Genomic DNA, 17,557 nt, shown 5'->3' with positions numbered 1-17,557 from the left:
AATTGGAGAATGCGAATGCAAATTGTTGATTGGAATCAATACTTTTAAACATAAAAGATATTATGTTTCGTTTTCTATTTTTAATTAAAAGTTAAGTTTATTTATTAATAATTGTTTTCATGTTCCTATTTCCTCGATGACTTTCTGTGATCATTATAAAATTTTACAAATTAAAAAAGAAAAGATGACGTTGCACTACTTAAGTTATTGTGAAGCTTTAAAAAATTTGTTCAAAGATTTTGTTTTGGTACTTTAGTTTAGGTTTAAAAATAATTCTCCCCCTAAATTTTATCTGTTTTCATGTTTTTTTAGTTCATCAATTTCATATTTTATTGTTTCAACTTTTATTTATTTATTTAGTTTAATTCTTTATATTTTTAACTAAACTTCATGTTTAGTCCATCAATCGACTTATGTCACATCACATCTTCCTTGATATCAAAATTTAAATTTCATGATAAAGATTAAATAAGAAACTTATATTTAGTTAAAATTTTATTTTAATTTCTAAATTTTTATACTTATTTGATTTTATTCTCTATACATTCTTTTAATCTTAAACTTCTATTAAAATTCATCTTGATTTCCATGGTTAAATTCTATATGACTCTAGTAAATATATTTTTTAAACTTAAGTATGTACCTCTGGAGTTTAGCCCACCTTGACATAATTCAATCAGTTAAGGTATATATATCTTCGATTAAAAAGGTAGAGGTTCAAGTTCCTACCTTTTCACTTGTTACATTGAAAAAAAAAAGAAAAATTCATCTCGAGTCTAACTAGAATTAGATTTATTAAGATATGATTTAAATATGTGTCTTTTCATGGGTCTACATTTATTTATATTAAGTTTGTGACCACATATAAAACATAGCTCTATCTTTCAATCACATTTATGTTTACATCTCTCTTTCAACCACAGTTATTCTTTAAAAATAAATAATATCTTATGTCAAAATAAAAATAAATTATTAAAAAGAAAAAAACAAACAAATCTGACTTTGAATTCTTTTTATATTTTATTTTATTTGGATTACCTCGTGGCTTTGTTGGCTTCTGTTTTGTCATTTTAATTATGTTCTCATTGTTGTTAGTTTTCTTTAACTATTTTTTTTTTAAATTTACTTTTCAGTCTTACTAGGTTTTTATCTTTTTCAATTCTTATTTTCGTGCTTATCTCATTTTGTTCTTATGAAATGTTCTATTTTAATTAATAAATTTTGTATATAAACTCTCTTCTTTTTTCTTTTTTAATTTTCTTTGATTGATTGAGAGTAGATGCTTAATTATGTGGATAGCCACATTTCATATTTCATTCATTAGATTTTGAAATGGAAGTAGAATTATGAACGATAATTTGACAACAAGGATTCAAATAATTAAATATTTGAAAGTTGATGGAACAGATTATTAAAATTTGAAGGATTAAAATACGATTCAAACCATTTCAGAGGAGATTACATTGAGAATAATTTAGAATGAAAACGAAAACTACATACTTTAAAAATAGAATAAAAAATGCACCCCTCTCAAAAAAAAAAAAAATCAAAGTTTTAAATGTCGATGAAAATATATATGGAGATCTCAATTTTATAGAAATATCTAAATATCTATAAGATTTCAATATCGATGGATATTTTTGAAAAACTGATAAAAAAATATTTAAAATAATAAATAATCATTTCACTTTTTTTAATAAGTTAAAATTGATTAATATTAATATTATATTCATATTAGTGATATATTGTTGATATATTTTTTAATATTTTATAAATTTTTTCCGATACTATATAAATATCGATTTATCTTTCATGTTGATATTGAATCCATAGACATATAAAATTATCTACGAAAAATTTAACACCTCGTCAACTTATAATGATATGAAAAAACCATAAAGTTATATTAAAATAATTTATTTCTTTTTAAAGTATTACCATCCACGTAAGGAAAGACATTCAAACTAAGTAATATTTTGTGCTTGAAATTATTATTGTTGTTATTTTTTAGCAATGCTTGAAATTATTCAATCTTCCAATTTTGGACGCATTTACATAAATGTATTATCAAATAACCTAATTAATCCAAATCAAAGTAATTAAAATACATTTATGACATATTTGAAAAAAAAACAATTGTGATATTTTTTAAAATACATCTTAAATTTATGTTACATAGTAATTTCTCAAACCAATGTTAGATGAATTTGAATCTAATTTTTCTAGAGCTATTAATCTCTTAGGTCAAAAGAGTACTTGGGATTCGAACTTATTAATAAGAAATAAGTATCTTAACCAGTTTAATTAAGCTTAGATTTGGTCAGTACTACTTTTTATGTTATGTTTAATTAATTGGATCTGTAATTAAAAATGTACATCATGCTAATCTCATGACCTAAACCATGAATAGTCCCAACAAAGACAAGATGACCAAACTATATTTTATTTCTAGTACCTTACCTTACAAATAACAAAAAAAAAATGTTGGATCTTAAAATTTGAGACACTTAAATTATATAGATCAAAATATTTATCGGGTCTTCTTAATAATATAAAAGTTATAAAAATTACACTACAGAGCATACATTGAGACAATTATATAAATGGTAAAATAAAAAAATATTTATTTTTAAATATAACAGCAAGTTTAAAATGTGACATAAATAACATAATTTGTGACATTTAGGGGGAAAAAAGTAAAAGTACTACCATATATTTAAAAATACATATTTATTTTATATATTTTAAATAATTGTACCTGAAAATTAGTGTTATTTAATAACAAAATTGATTCAGCATATAAACGATAAATTTAAATTCTCAAAGCTCAAACAACTGGATGGTTAAAAAAAAAAAGCTCAAATAACTGGATCATTTATTTGACTGATATTCATATTTTATTATGTATCAATGAATGTTTGTTTGTTTTTTTTTTTTTTTTGAAACGTCATATTATGTATCAATATTACGGGAGAAATATGAAAAAAAAAATGGTATGCCAAATATGTAACTTTGTTCCTTATATTTGTATCAATTTACAAAATTATTTTAGTGTTTTAAAAGTTTCAATATTATGTGATATGTATTAAACATTTTGAATCAAATTCTTACTATCTTATTAAATTTAGGGAAAAAAAAATAAATTTATAGCTCCAAACTTGACAGATTCGCAGTTAAAATTCTCAATCTAAACTTGGCAGGTTTGAATAGGTCTCCGACTAAAAGGTGGTTCGTAGCCGACCTAAATCACTCCCACATATGGTAGCTGTGACCATTCAAATGGAACCCTCTCCTGCAACAGACGGCGTAAATTATCAACTTTATAACTACTTACCAAACTTAAAATAGACTCTTAATGAAAATTTTATTGGGTGACAATCGATGATATTGTCATATTTGTAAATTTATCAACAAATTATAATTTCACAAATATGACAATTTTTTTTTAAATTTTCGCTCACTTGTCTAAACATTCTTTCTATTTTTTTATTCCTATATATCGCTAATTTACATTTATCAAACATTAAAGATAGAATATATCACGTAATGATATTTATTAGTGATATAATCTATAAGTGAAGACGATTAATGACACAGTGACAAATTTTATGGAGGAGAGAAAATAAAGAAAATAATAAAATATGATTTTATTGAATTGAATCCGTCTATTGGATACAAACCTACCCATCTATTTATATAAGAAAATTCATAATCATAGAAGGAATAGAAAATCTACATCAAATAATATAATTCCTGTCAAAGCGAGTATAACTTAACGGTAACTTGACATATATCTCCAACTAAAAGGTTGTGAGTTCTTCCCACCCCACATATTATACTAAAAAATATATAATTCCTAATTATAAATCAAATTCAAATAATATATATGATAATATCGTCTACCAAATAAAATTCAAATTATAATCGGATATCCAAATGCTAATATAATTCCAATCATATCAAATAATATCACGTAGTGTATCATTAATAAATGTTTTATCTATGATATTGACCATCATAGATGGAGAGAAGTTTCAAGGCTAGTCTTGTTCATGGACAACTTGGGTGGAATTTTTTTTTTCTATATTTACAAATCTAAAAATATTGTCCCTATATTTACAATTAACTGAGTTTGTTTTCCCATATAAATAAACTCCCCAAAATTAGCTCCAGTAATTATAACCCACTATGGACTATTTCATTAAAGTGAAATATGTGAAAGCCAAGATCGAAAAATTTTTAAGAGTAAAAAAATAATAATAATAATAAATAAAAAATAGGAAATTAATTTAAAGAAACAGAAGTTTTAAAAATTCATATATAATGATAATGTATAATTCATAATTTGGAACATTATGTTAAATCTTGGTTGTCTATTCAAATGCCAAACAATCTAAACTAAGGCTACCTCCCAAACGTTTCAGTAACACCAAAACAAACAATTTCCCATCATTTTTTTTTCCTTTTACCCCACTTAAAATTAAGAAAGTTGAAGAAATTATTTTAAATCTTATTATTAGAAATTTGAAAAATAATTTAAAATTTTCATTTTGTTTGAAATGAAAAAAGAAAATATAATAAAAAATAATAAAATTTCTGGTTGAATATTCTGAAATGAAAAATATAAAAAAAAAATCATATAGGCTCTTAATATTAATTTATAAATAAAAAGTTAAAAATATTGATTTAAGGTAAAATTCAATAAATCTTCTAAAATCCAAAATCAGTTTCGCGAGGCCCTTGATAACTATTTTAGTTTTTGGTTTTTGATTTTTGTTGTTTTTAGTTCTTGTTTTTGGTTTTCTGTTTTTAAAAAACAAAAATCATGTTTGATAACCATTTTTTGTTTCTTGTTTTTAAAAAACAAAAAACCAAAACATGTTTGGTAACAATTTTTAGTTTTTTGTTTTTAAAAAGTTAGAAAATTGAAAATACATATTAGAGAGAGAAAATTTTATATAGAGTAGAGATAGCGTGGGTGCGAGTGAGGATGCTCTTCCTCGTTATCGGGCTCGTGAAAATTTTTAGGGGTCCGAGAGATGTTCTCGAGAAAAATTATCGATTTTATAATTGTTTTTAATTATTTTTAGAATTTAAATATAAAAAAGTGTAATAAATATATATTAATTATTTAAAAATAGAATCGGAGATGGGGACGAGGTCTGAACATGATTCAAATATAATTTTTAGAAGAAAAATAAATTACGAAGAGAGAAAAGTTATAAAATATGGAATTTTCGAGAGAAAAAAGTTAGGAAAAATATTAATTTTTTAGATAGAGAAATGAAACTGGTCTCTTAGAAAAAAAACAAAAATACAGAAAATGTTGAAGAGAGACCCATAACAATAAATATTCAAAATATGAAAATTTTAAGAGAAAAAATACAGTTTGTAGAGAAAAATTTAGAAATAAAAAAAATTTAGAGTGAAAAATAAATTTTTTAAGAATAAATATGAGAAAGAAAAGAAAAAGTTGAGTATTAAAACAGGGAATGAGATTTTGAAAAACAAACAGTTTTTTAAAACAATTTTTTTTTTTTGAAATTTATATAGAATTTCAAAATGGTTTTTGAAAAATAAAAAACACAAAATTGAACGGGTTATCAAAACAATCCTATTTTTGAAAAACAAAAAACGAATATGAAACGGACCCTAAGATTTTGCATGATTGAGAGCAATTTCAAATCATAACTACTGTAATTCATATAAAATTTATGAGCAATTTCAAATCATAACTACTGTAATTCATATAAAATTTATTCGTATTCAAATCTGTTCGATAACTTTCTCATTTATTTTTTTTTATTTTTAAGAAATATAGAAAAAATATTGTATAGAAATTTTAGAAATAATAAAATCAAGTTTCTTGTTTCTCATCCTTCTTTTCAGTTTTTTCGTAGCATAAAGAAAAATATTTTTTTTACTTATAAAATGCTTAATAAATATAACAAAAATAAAAATATTTAATTTGAAAATTTTATTTTTATATAAAATTTTTACATTCTTTAATTTAAAATTTTAGATAACAAAATAATTAAAACATGGTTACCAAATATGCATTTGTTCCTTTTTTTAATTAAAAAATAATAAAAATTAGAAATAATTATCCGACACAATTTTATTTTGGTATAAGTTTCCTCCTTAATTTCATGGAGCCTAAGTTTTTTCCTCCGGCAAAATCCTATCTTTTGCGTTTTGGTTTTTGATTATGCAAGGTACCACACCATTGACTCCCTTTTTTTACAGCTTGAATCACTACTTCCGTGTCTGAACCGCCTTTGCGGGTGAGGAAAAACAAAGAAAAAAAGCTCATTTCTCTTCCTATTTCCATTTCTATTTCTTTCTCTCTTCTCCCCCAACCCACAACCCAGCAAAAATCAAGATAAACCAAAATCATGTCTTCTCCAAGCAAGCGACGCGAAATGGATTTGATGAAACTGTAAGTTCCCACGATTCCCATGGCTTCCCCGATTGGATTGTTCTCTCCTTTCTTCATCTTCTTCTGCTTTGACTGAATCAGGATGATGAGTGATTACAAGGTGGAGATGATCAATGATAGCATGCAGGAGTTCTATGTCGACTTCCATGGCCCTAAAGACAGTAAATCTTCTATACCCATGTTTGATTTCGTCCATTTTTTTGCTGTTTTTCATCTGATTCTTCTCTGGGGCTGGCTTTCTTGTATATTCTGTTGGGCCTGTCTCTTTTGGTTTCCCCCTTTTTCCTAAACCCCATGATTCATTGTTTTGAGGCATGTTGTGATTATAAGCTGACTTCCTCTGAATGAATTAATCTGTTTGGTTCTTCATTTCCTGAGTTTGTTGTCTGGTTCTGTTCCATTTCCTACATGACTAGTGTCAGATTAATCCGGAGCTGATGTTCAAAGCTTGTTTTTTTTGCTGACCCAGTTGATATATATGCAATTCTAGGCAATAGGAATTTGGATTGAGATGAGATGTTAACTTATCTTGTCTATTTTTTTCTTTATTTACTTTGTTGGCTTGAAATTGGAAGGTCTTTACCAAGGAGGTGTGTGGAGGATTAGGGTGGAGTTGCCAGATGCTTATCCTTACAAATCACCTTCAATTGGCTTTGTCAACAAAATTTATCATCCCAATGTTGATGAAATGTGAGTTGCCTGACTCCGCAACCACTACCCCGAAACCGAAACTGAAACCTACTACTCTGGTTCTTGCTATGGCTAGGGCCTTTTATTCTTATGGGGTAGATTGTTGACTGATATAGATGTTTATGAATTGCAGGTCGGGCTCGGTTTGTTTAGACGTTATCAACCAGACATGGAGCCCTATGTTTGGTAGGAACCATCACTATTCTTTTATTTGTGGAATTGTAATGTTATTGGTTCTGATGTATATAGTTTGGCAATCAATTGGTTTTTTCTTTGTGGAATTATAATGCTGCAATCGAATAATCGTGACCTCATTCGGGTTCTTTTTTGTCATGTAGACCTTGTAAATGTTTTCGAAGTGTTTCTTCCACAACTTCTCCTGTATCCCAACCCTTCTGATCCATTGAATGGAGAAGCTGCTGCGGTAATGATGCGTGATCGCACTGCATATGAACAAAGAGTAAAAGGTACTTCTATCGAAGATTTTATAGTTTAAGCATATTTTAAGCTGTTGGTTCGGGTGCTAACAGTAACACGAAACAAGATTTAGTAGTATCTTCATATGATAATGACATATATTAAGACATTCTTATTGCAAAGCTTTAAACCAGCAAACATACTGAGGACAATCTATTCATGTCAAAGGCCAAAAACATCAATGAATATCAATTCAGGCCTGCTTAATTTTCGGTCATTCATGTCGTGTTAATTCACTTGATAAACTTACTGGCCGAGCTTCATCTGTAATAGAAATTCCCATTTTAATGACATTCACCATTCAAGTGCACCCAACCTTTTTGTGTTCTGCATCTGTGATGACTAGAACATCGATTCTCATCTGCGAGAAATTGTTGATAGTGATCATCACAATGTAAGCCCCTGTCCCGACCGATTCTTTCTCATTTCACATTTTGGTTATTTATGTTTACAGAATACTGTGAGAAATACGCAAAGCCAGAAGACATTGGTGCTGTCCCTGAGGAGAAATCAAGTGATGAGGAGCTGAGTGAAGATGATTATGCCTCAAGTGATGAGGACATGGCAGGCCAAGCTGATGCTTGAATGGCAAAGATCAAGCCCCTTCTTCTGTACATTATTGAAAAACTCAGTAACCATAAAAAGAAATTGAAAGCTATGGAGAAGTTTCCAAGCTCTTCTGTCTCTGTATTTTCATGATAGTTGTGTACATTAATCAAACTATGATATAATGTTTCATATATTTCCATTTACCATTTAATCTAAAGTAACAAATATCATATACATTTCTTGATATATGTCTTTACCAATCGAGTTACTCAAGTTGACTCCTCTAATATTTTATTTTTCGGGTACCAACGAAAAGTAGTTGATTTCATACCATAGTTATCTTTCGTCACTCTTCTAATTCATACCTCAAATTAAAATTTACAACCTTACGTATAGCAATTAATCATACTAATGAAACCAAAGATTAAAATTTACAACCTTACGTATAACAATTAATCATACTAATCAAACCGGTTTGGTTTCGTACGTTTTTCAATTTTTTCGGTTTTGACTTTTACCCTCAAATAATAGCATTCAAAGCCAATGGATGGTATCAAGTGTATAAGGTGCCCTTTCTATAACATTTGGATGAATTATAGAGATCTAAGATACCTCAATTAATGTATCATTAATAGCAAAATAATGCCTATTGAAGCTGAATTTTTATTTTTGGAGGGGCTTTATCCAAAAAAAAAATGTATATATATATATATATATCTGCACTTTTCTTCCACTTGTTTGGTAGAAAAAAAAAATATTTTAAGAAACCAATTCTACTGTTTATTAATCTTAAAACATCATTGTAAATTGTAGATTTGATAAATAAATACAAGAATTGAAAGGACGTATATTTCCTTTTTCTTTTTCAATTTTCCCCTTAAAATCACATATATGTATTTTTATTTGTGTAAAGCCAATATAATAACAAAATTAGTGTTTGGGTGGTTTTTCAATTTAGTCCCGCCGTTTAAAGAGTTTCCCTATCATCGATGTTTAAATTATCTGATGATAAACTTAATAAATTTGTGGAAATTAAAAAAAAAATGGAAAATATTATCTAATTTCTCCAAATTTTTTAAAAATTGGTAGAAATTTTGAGTTTGCTTTCGTTATTTCTTTTTTTTTCCTCCTAAATTTTCATCAATTCACAATCTGACGATAAACTGAAACCTTTTAAAACAAAACAATAAATTTTATCATTTTGATTCCACTAACTAACAAAACAGCCCCTATAGCTCAGTGGTAGAGCGTCAGTCTTGTAAACTGAAGGTCCGTAGTTCGATCCTGCGTGGGGGCATTTTTTGTATCTTTATCTTCTTTTCCTTTTTCTACTTTTTTATTTTTTTATTATTATTTTTTAAATGTAGTAAATTTATTTGACGAAATCGTTTTCCAACTCGGGTTTTAGAAGTATTTTGTTACTTTCACATACTTTTTAATAGATTATTCATTTATAATAATTCGTTTTTGTCACCTATATAATTCGAATGTATTATATTTTTAATCACTAGGCAGAAAAGTAAATGAAAATACTAAAAAAGAAAAACAATAAGAATTGAAAATGGTTTAAAGATATTAGTCCACAAAAAAAGGGTCTTTAGATCTATTGTATTGAAAGCCAAAATAATAATAATAATAATAATAATAATAACAACAATAAAATAAATAAACAAATAAAAACCCCAACTTATTCGTCTTCACCTAGTCAATTTATTTTAATTTAGATCTTATGATTTGAGACGAACTCTTTTTAAAATAAATAATTTGTGACATTTAATTGGCCCATTCTCCATCACAACATCAAATATCAATCTTTTTTATGTCATCCAAAAGTTTTTTTTAGTAAGCTTATTTTAGTACCTAGATCAACTCATTAGGGTAATTACATCAATAACTCAATTTCTTTACTTTAAGTTTTATTAAATTAAAATTTAAACTTGAATAACTCCTAAAATTAAGCTAGGGACATCTTGATTTTCGTTAAGATTTTTAATCTCGATGTTGATGGAAGTGTTGAGATCTCAATTTTATAGAAATATTGATATGATGACAATGTCGATAAATGTTTTAGAAAAAATTATAAAAATTATTTAAATTAACAAGTAAGCATTTTTATCCTTTTAAACTAAGTTTAAAATTAAAACTTTTGTTATTAATATTTGTGTATATTAATTACATTTTGTTGATATTTTCTAATACGTCATTGATTTTTTTACTACAAAATAGATATATCGATTTACTATTTGTGTTGATGGTGAACTAATTAACATATGGAAAAATCGATGATGATGTCGACGTGTGGATGAATATTAACCATTTACACTTTTGTTTAGAGACGGACTCGTTTAAGTATGGAGTCCATAAGAAAATTACCAAAGCTCTCCATATCAAATCTCCACTACCTTCGACAGACTCCAACGACGTAAAATAGGAGGTTGTTCTTGGGGTATTTCCAGCTGGAATCGGTGTTTCGTCTCTCGTCGTCGATTATCGTGAATCACCGAGGGAGTCGTCGTGCTCGTTGTTGATCATCCTAGGTCGGAGTTGCAGTCAAGCTTGAGAATTCCAGAAATTTAGCACCTTGGTTATGTAATCGGTTTGCTTTTGTGTTCATTTGAGGAATTTTATGTTTTGAATTAGCTATTTTTATGGCTTAATTATAAATGGTTGAGATAAAAAGATAACATGATATTTGGAGAATTATTATCATAAGAAAATTAAATATACATTTCCATTGAAACCCATTCTCCCACACTGAGCCTTATGCTAAGATCAGTTGAAAAAGAAAAATAACACCAAACCATTAAAGAAAAACAATATTTTTTTTGTTTCTATAACGGGGGAGTCAGAGTTGACTACCCTATATCCAGGGGTACTCGTGTTTGCCTCAAGGCCCGAACCCGAGAGACGTCATGAATTTTTGGTATTAAGCTAAAAAAAACTTGGAACAAATGGCCAACAAAGCTGCTTCTTTCAAACCTCATACTATAAATGCAAACCAAAACTAGTTCGCTTGTAGAAGCAAGAATCATACTGAAACAGATTGTTTGAAACTGAAACGTAAGAGACGGGAAGAATCAAGGGTGTTGGTTTGACGAAAAATCGACAATGACAAAATCTAAGTCAGGGTTAGAATCGTATAAAAGAATTTCCTGGGAAAGTATACAGAGGTTTATTTGACATTCTAGGTATATAATCAATCTAGGGAGTAAAAACTTTACCTTACAAGAAAATTATTGAACCTATGGAGAAGAATGAATATGGAAATTAGCAATAAGTCTATTGAGTTTACTGAGAGTTTCGCGAGCAGATACGGTATCCGGATGATCCTCACCAGATATGGAAGTTCTGATGAAGATCGCCTTTCGAATTAGATCGTCCCCGATGTCGAATTGTCCCCCCCTTAGCATTAGCCTTGCCCGGGTTTCCAGCAGCGTTGCTCTGCATAGAGCTAGCTCCTGCCAAAGATAAGGATTCAACTGTGCGTTCGTCTGAATTGGCCTACAGCAAAGTGACTTATCAAACCACTTCTCGACTGGGGTAACGAAGGCTTGATCTGCAGCTTCCAATGCATTTGTGCATAACCGGAGAAGTTCCAGCGCGGTGGTGCACTGGGAGAATGTAAGAAATGTTCGAATGGCAAGCGGCAAAACCACTTCTTTTATGAGGTACAATAGCTCTTGTACTTTGAGCTCAACGACTACAGGGTCCCGACCGAACCCGAAGAGCAAGAAACATGCTGCCCATATATGTTCAGAGTGATGAATGATCGATGGGCGGTTAATGACAGCTTGAACCATCGCTTGAGCAACTCCGTTCACCCCTCTCTTGCGAGCATACAGCTTGACAAGATCGTTGAAGTGAAGACATCCCTGCTTGGTGCTGCTTCTTGCCATATTGAACCTTAACAACATGGAAGTTGCTTCAGCTTCAGACTTTTTCGTGTAAGATGAAGTCAAACCGCAAGCCATGGAACGTAACAACTTTCTCCACAACCTTGTCCGCTGTCGCTTCTCTGGTATCTTGTGTGCTGCAAGGGTTAATTGTGAAATGGGAATGGCAGCGGGACCGAACCAACCGCTCGCTAGCGCCATTCTAGTTGCTAAGCTTCGTGGCCCATCAGCATGGTCGAAAATGGAGAAACATACCTCAAGAAGCTGCATAAGGAAACTATTACGCCGAAATACATGAGCTTCCCGACCGCTCCATGATTGATCTTTGAAAGGCATTCTGTTAGTTGTATCCAACAATCTAGTGGGAGTTATGGGAAGCTCGGATAAGATTGCACCAATTATTGCAAGGCCTAAAGTTAACCTTCCAACTTTCTCTTCAATGATCCTCAGAACGTCAATCTCTGAGATCGAGTGGTCTCGAAGACTTCCTTGCATCAAACACATTGCTTCAGCCCCCGACAGGTAAGATAATTTCAATGGTTCCAAATTCATCACACGAGGAAGACGAGTGGATATTATGATGTGCGTCTCTCCACCAAAACGAGGAAGAAGATCCATCACAAGTTTGTGATCCCACCAATCCTTTTCACATTCTAAATTATCGATCACGAGTAAAAACGGGATGTTTCTCATCAGCTCTGTACGAATTCTGGAAATGGCTGCCTCTTCCTGCTCCTCAAAGTTCTTTATTTTGAGTTTACCTGAGCAACTTTCAAATCCTACATCAACTTCTAGGAAGGAACCTAAGTTCAGATAATTCTGCCTGATGTATCTGCTTTCACCTCCAATCCATAAAACCATCTTGTATCTTTGGTGATGTCGATATGCAAATTCTAAAAGAAGCTCAGTCTTACCGATTCCAGCGTCTCCTGAAATGCAAGCGATACCTTTTCCATACATAACTTTGGCTGTTCTTTTTCTCTTGGCATACCTTTCGCCACTTCTTGTCTTCAGTCGTCGATGCCTTTGGGGAAATTCAATGCTCTGCATTTCGATCTCTTTTTCGGACTCCTTCCACACAATAGGTTCTTTACCCTTCTTGTTGTGCGTTTCTAATGTTTGTTCCTGCTGTCTCTCTTCTAGTGAACTGCCTTTACTCCAGCTAAGGGTCAAATTCTTTCGCCTCGGCCGAGCTTTGAGTTCAAAGTAATCTCTTTCAGAATCACCAGTTATATTGCCAAATAGTATGAATTCTAGCTCTGATAATTCTTTCTTCCTGCCTATGAAATTCTCGTTTCGGGGGAAAGGAAACTCTTCTTTCTCTACCTTATCCCTCCACTTAGTCAAGTGCTCGACAACGCTCCGCCTTCCCAACCTCATTGCAAGTACCATGACAGCTTTCAGTATGCAGTCCCTCCAGTTACCATTCTGAGCTTCAAATTTCCACTCATCAACCCGACAAAGCCCTTCGATGGCTTCTATCCATTCCTTCTCCAATCCTCCATACAGAATCCACAGCTCACCCCCATGTTTTTCCCACAAATCTCCCCTCTTCTCCACAATGTCTCTGGCAAGGCAATCTCCTGGACTCAAATCAAAAAATATTGGAACCAAGTTCTTCTTACCAGAGAAAAACCGCAGCTCCTCGATGGTGTATGGATTTTGGAACGACTTCTTTGTTAGAATCACAACTCCAAACGAGGATGCATCCATTGCCCTCTCAATGACTCGATGCTTGCGGGAACTCCTACATTTTGCTCTATCAGACACAAAACAACTCATCCCGTGAACCTCCATCTCTGCACGAAGCCAATTAGCAAACCGCAGCAAGGACAGCTTGGAACCATGCAAACCAATGAAAACATCGTAACTCCTTAGTCTACTAGAGGAAAGCGAAATTGGAGCTGTCGCATAAGAGTTAAAGTTACTTCTGCTATGCTTTTTATACTTCTCTCTAGGCCCCAAATAGTTATTTCCATGAGCAAGGCTGCAACTATAAGGAGTACTTCCAGATAAACCAGTTGAAGACGAAGCTTGATCGAACTTCTGAAAGTCACCCGGAATGCCAGTCTCTGGATTTCGTATCATATCCGAAACTGCAAATTTGGCTTTTAACAAAGATTCAGAATCTGGAACCACCACACTAGAGCTCAGTGGATCAACTCTGAAGTCCATGCTTTCACATCCCACTTCTGCCTTTGTTGCTTCTGATCTTCGACATGTCGATGACCTTGGAGAAAAGAATGGCGACTGAAGTGCTGAAAAGAATGTCGAAGACGATGATGACAGATTTCTAGAAGTCGTAGCAGGTAAGGACCCAAACCGGGAGCTTTCTTCTCCAACGTCCATATCCACAAAAGCTCATTCTTTAACTCAATACAGAAAATCTGAATCTTGCATTCTGAATTGAAAAGGGCAGACAACAGAGAAAGACTTTAAGTCATTGGGTAAAAGAAAAACAAATTGCAGAACCAATTTTTTGCATTCTTCTACTCCATAACACTGTCATGGTGGATTAAAGCAGAAATTTGCGGAATCATATTTAATGGCATCAAACAAAAGGCAGGCAAATTTAATGACATTCAAGATCTAAAGGGAGACCTTACAGAAAAACATCAGAATTTTCAACCAGAAAGCCCATATTTCACTAGACAACTTAAAAGACAATGATTTCAAAAACTCAGATCTGATTGATTACTCACTGGACTTCAAATCTCAAAAGTAGTCACGTGGGCATTCGATCTTGTGCCTCCAGATTCATTGACCCAGTTCCTAACAATGGAAAGAAAGAGAACCAAAAAAAAAAAAAACAAAAACAAGAAAACTCAGCAGAAGTTCAAATTCCAGCAATCCAAACAGATGTCATAAACCAGAAAATCAGCAGCAGAAGTGATTTCAAAATCCAAGAACAAGGAGAAGTAAGCATTGGAACAGTAAATAGTAAGCAGAACGAATACTAAAAGGGATAAGTAAAAAATGGGAGTTTAGACACCTTGCAGAATGTGAGCAATTTGGAAGTTGGGAAGAGAATGAGCGCTTACTCTTTCTTTTCACATAGATTTGAGAAAGACCCATTTGCAGAAAAGGATAGGAAAAGTCAAAAAATAAAGAAAAATAGCAGCAGAGAGATGAAAGAAGGCAAAACATTGGGCTAACCTTTTCAGAGAAAGATAGAAAAAAATCCAAGTGGCTCCTGACCCCTGTTCTGATACTGGACAAACACTCTCTCTAACTTGGTAACAGAATAACCCCACACACACAGCCCCCTCTTTTCTCACTGTTTCTGAGAGAGATGGAGAATTTTTGGGTCTGAAAAGAAGGGGGAAGAAAGAAGGAAAGAAAAAGGGGCCCAGGCCACGGATCCGACGAAGGTATGCTTTGTAGGCTCCACCCCACGACCCATAGAGGGCAGAGAAAACCCTTCAAACTTTTTATTGCAGTGAAAGTTTTTCAGAGAAAAACCCCAGTCCCAGTGATTTTGCCTTCTGGGATTCACATCTTTAACTCTTGGAAGTGGCCCCTTTGTTTGTTCCTCTTCCGCTTTGTGGGTTTTAACTTTTATCTCAAAAGGAGAAGGAAAAAGAAGAAAAAAAAGGAACTTTCGTTTTCCAAAGCCTCCCGCCTCCCATGATCAATGGCCCATTACCAATCAAACCCTAATTTTGGGGGTTTTTAGTTTGAATGTAATTGGGTTGGGATTCAAAACCCTTTTTCTTTTTTTTTCTTTTTTTTTTTTTGGTTTTTGATTTTGCTGGTGTTGTGTGTTGGGTTGGAAATAATTATAAATGGGATTCTCAAACTACCCCATTAAGATATTCTCCACCTTTTGTGCAATAATTTTGAGGTCCTTTATAAATACATTGTCCATTATTACCTTGTTAGTTACCTAGCTTTAAATGTCACATTTATAGTCATAAACCAACGTGCATACTTGTAATTGCTTGCCATTAGGGGGACATTTTTGTGCCTTTCATCAAAGTCAAAATGTGTTTTCATAGAGAGGGAGAGGAGGAGGGAGAATTCTCACCAAAGCTTAATGTTTGAATTTAAAATCTACTCAATTTTCTTGTCACGAAAAACAACGATAATATTGTTTCATGGACATAACTCAACTATTTTTTTTTTAATTCAACAATAGCAATAGGTAGGTTAGAGATTCAAAATTCGTTGATGATATATATCTTTAACCTTGAGTTATGATAGATGTTAAGGTATTTATCTTGTATTTGAATTTTTTATTTTTTATTTTTTTATTAAATAAAGGTCAAACTGTCATGACTTAGGCATATTTATATAACTTGTCTTTTGTATATTTTGTTTGTTTTAATGTTGTGTAATAAGTACCCGAACTATAAAATAATCAAATAAGTCTTTGAACTTTGAAGTTTGTGTCTAGTAGATTCCTAACCTATTCGATATTTTTAAAGATTCATGAACCATTAAACTTAACAAAAATAACTTTTGTGTCTAATAGTTTGTTGACCTTTCAATTTAGTCAAATGTCTAATAGTCTGTAGATTTTGAAAAATCTATTCGACATAAAATTGAAAGTTCAATAACCTATTAAATAATAAAATCGAATGTTCAAGAACCTAAAAAGCACTTTTAAATTTTAAAAATCTATTACGCATCATCCTAAAAACTCATAACCTAAATTTGTAATTTAACATTAAAACTTACTCTAATTGTATATATTATTGTTTAATTTATATTCCATCAAAATTATTACTAAAAACATTATTTCAAATTACAAAATGACAAAACGATAATGTAACAACAAAACAAGGAGAACATTAACATAACTCACATGTTATCCATATTCTATATATCATTAGTATTCTATATTAATGATACAATTTTCTGTTTTTCCAATACAAACTCTTAGATCAGCTTCAATTTTTTTGGCTCACTACTCTCTCTTTTAACTCTTACATAAAAAATAGGTGAGACTCAACTAATATAACTAACTATTTCCAATAGAGCGTATAATTGAAGTTAGAAACTTCTACATGAGATAATTTAAGGCCTTTATATAATTGGTAATCTTTGTATCATAGAAGAAAATGTAGATGTTGTTAGTAAGACATCGAGAGAATGGGTAGATTTAGACAAACTAAATTTAAAATTTTATGTAGTAAGTTTGGTATTGAGATCATGAAGGTTATTAGTAAGAAAATATATATAAAAAAAAAAAGTTAAAAATATTATAATTTGACTAAACATGTGAAACATTGATGGATTTGGTAGTTTTGTAATAAATCATTGATGTGTGAATGTGGTACCAACACCATCACCATCCAAGAAAGAGAGGTGTTTGGTTGACTTGGAATCAAAAAAGAAGTTGAAGGTTTTGGTTATCTCAACTCTCAACTCTCAACTCAACATCAGTCCAAAACTCTCTTTTGGTTTCCTATTGTGGGCACATGCTCCCACATCAACCCACCCAATAAACTATCTCATCTACCTCACCTACCCCAGATGTAGGACCAATCAATCGGGTTAAGTTCCG

General features: G+C 31.2%; 2 protein-coding genes and 1 non-coding gene across 5 annotated transcripts; 2 read left to right on the top strand and 1 right to left on the bottom strand.

Moving 5' to 3' along the window:
* The first annotated feature begins 6,190 nt into the window (after positions 1-6,190).
* Positions 6,191-8,401, top strand: LOC111026131 (ubiquitin-conjugating enzyme E2 5). Its single transcript, XM_022304135.2, has 6 exons — positions 6,191-6,439; positions 6,521-6,600; positions 7,015-7,129; positions 7,263-7,315; positions 7,468-7,596; positions 8,061-8,401. The coding sequence occupies exons 1-6, from the start codon at positions 6,396-6,398 to the stop codon at positions 8,189-8,191; spliced, it is 552 nt and encodes a 183-aa protein (XP_022159827.1). The 5' UTR covers positions 6,191-6,395; the 3' UTR covers positions 8,192-8,401.
* Positions 8,402-9,380: 979 nt separating this feature from the next.
* On the top strand, positions 9,381-9,452 carry TRNAT-UGU (transfer RNA threonine (anticodon UGU)). The gene has a single exon. It is a non-coding gene; the product is annotated as a tRNA-Thr (tRNA).
* A 1,812-nt stretch (positions 9,453-11,264) lies between these two features.
* On the bottom strand, positions 11,265-15,660 carry LOC111026140 (Disease resistance protein (TIR-NBS class)). Of its 3 annotated transcripts, none has more exons than XM_022304147.2 (3): positions 15,205-15,660; positions 14,751-14,820; positions 11,265-14,449 (listed from the first exon to the last, which is right to left on the bottom strand). In XM_022304147.2, exon 3 carries the CDS (start codon positions 14,395-14,397, stop codon positions 11,398-11,400), a length of 3,000 nt encoding a protein of 999 aa, XP_022159839.1. In that variant the 5' UTR covers positions 14,398-14,449; positions 14,751-14,820; positions 15,205-15,660; the 3' UTR covers positions 11,265-11,397. The 3 variants fall into 3 exon arrangements, with proteins under 3 accessions (XP_022159839.1, XP_022159840.1, XP_022159841.1); XM_022304148.2 differs by lacking the exon at positions 15,205-15,660 and adding an exon at positions 15,041-15,185; XM_022304149.2 differs by lacking the exon at positions 15,205-15,660 and adding an exon at positions 15,090-15,149.
* Between the last annotated feature and the right edge of the window lie 1,897 nt (positions 15,661-17,557).

The sequence above is a fragment of the Momordica charantia genome (genome assembly GCF_013281855.1).
Source record: "Momordica charantia cultivar OHB3-1 chromosome 6 unlocalized genomic scaffold, Mcharantia_2.0 BLBB01000006.1, whole genome shotgun sequence".
In the NCBI taxonomy this organism is placed as follows: domain Eukaryota; kingdom Viridiplantae; phylum Streptophyta; class Magnoliopsida; order Cucurbitales; family Cucurbitaceae; genus Momordica; species Momordica charantia.
The sequence above is the reverse complement of the archived record's forward strand: the minus strand, read 5'-3'. Positions and strand labels throughout refer to the sequence as shown.

Excerpts from the sequence above, each read along its gene's own strand:
- LOC111026140 (XM_022304147.2), bottom strand. The coding sequence starts at position 14,397 with ATGGACGTTGGAGAAGAAAGCTCCCGGTTTGGGTCCTTACCTGCTACG.
- LOC111026131 (XM_022304135.2), top strand. The coding sequence starts at position 6,396 with ATGTCTTCTCCAAGCAAGCGACGCGAAATGGATTTGATGAAACT. Across the intron at positions 6,440-6,520 it reads GAAATGGATTTGATGAAACT|GATGATGAGTGATTACAAGG; the intron begins GTAAGTTCCCAC and ends TGACTGAATCAG. Across the intron at positions 6,601-7,014 it reads CTTCCATGGCCCTAAAGACA|GTCTTTACCAAGGAGGTGTG; the intron begins GTAAATCTTCTA and ends TGAAATTGGAAG.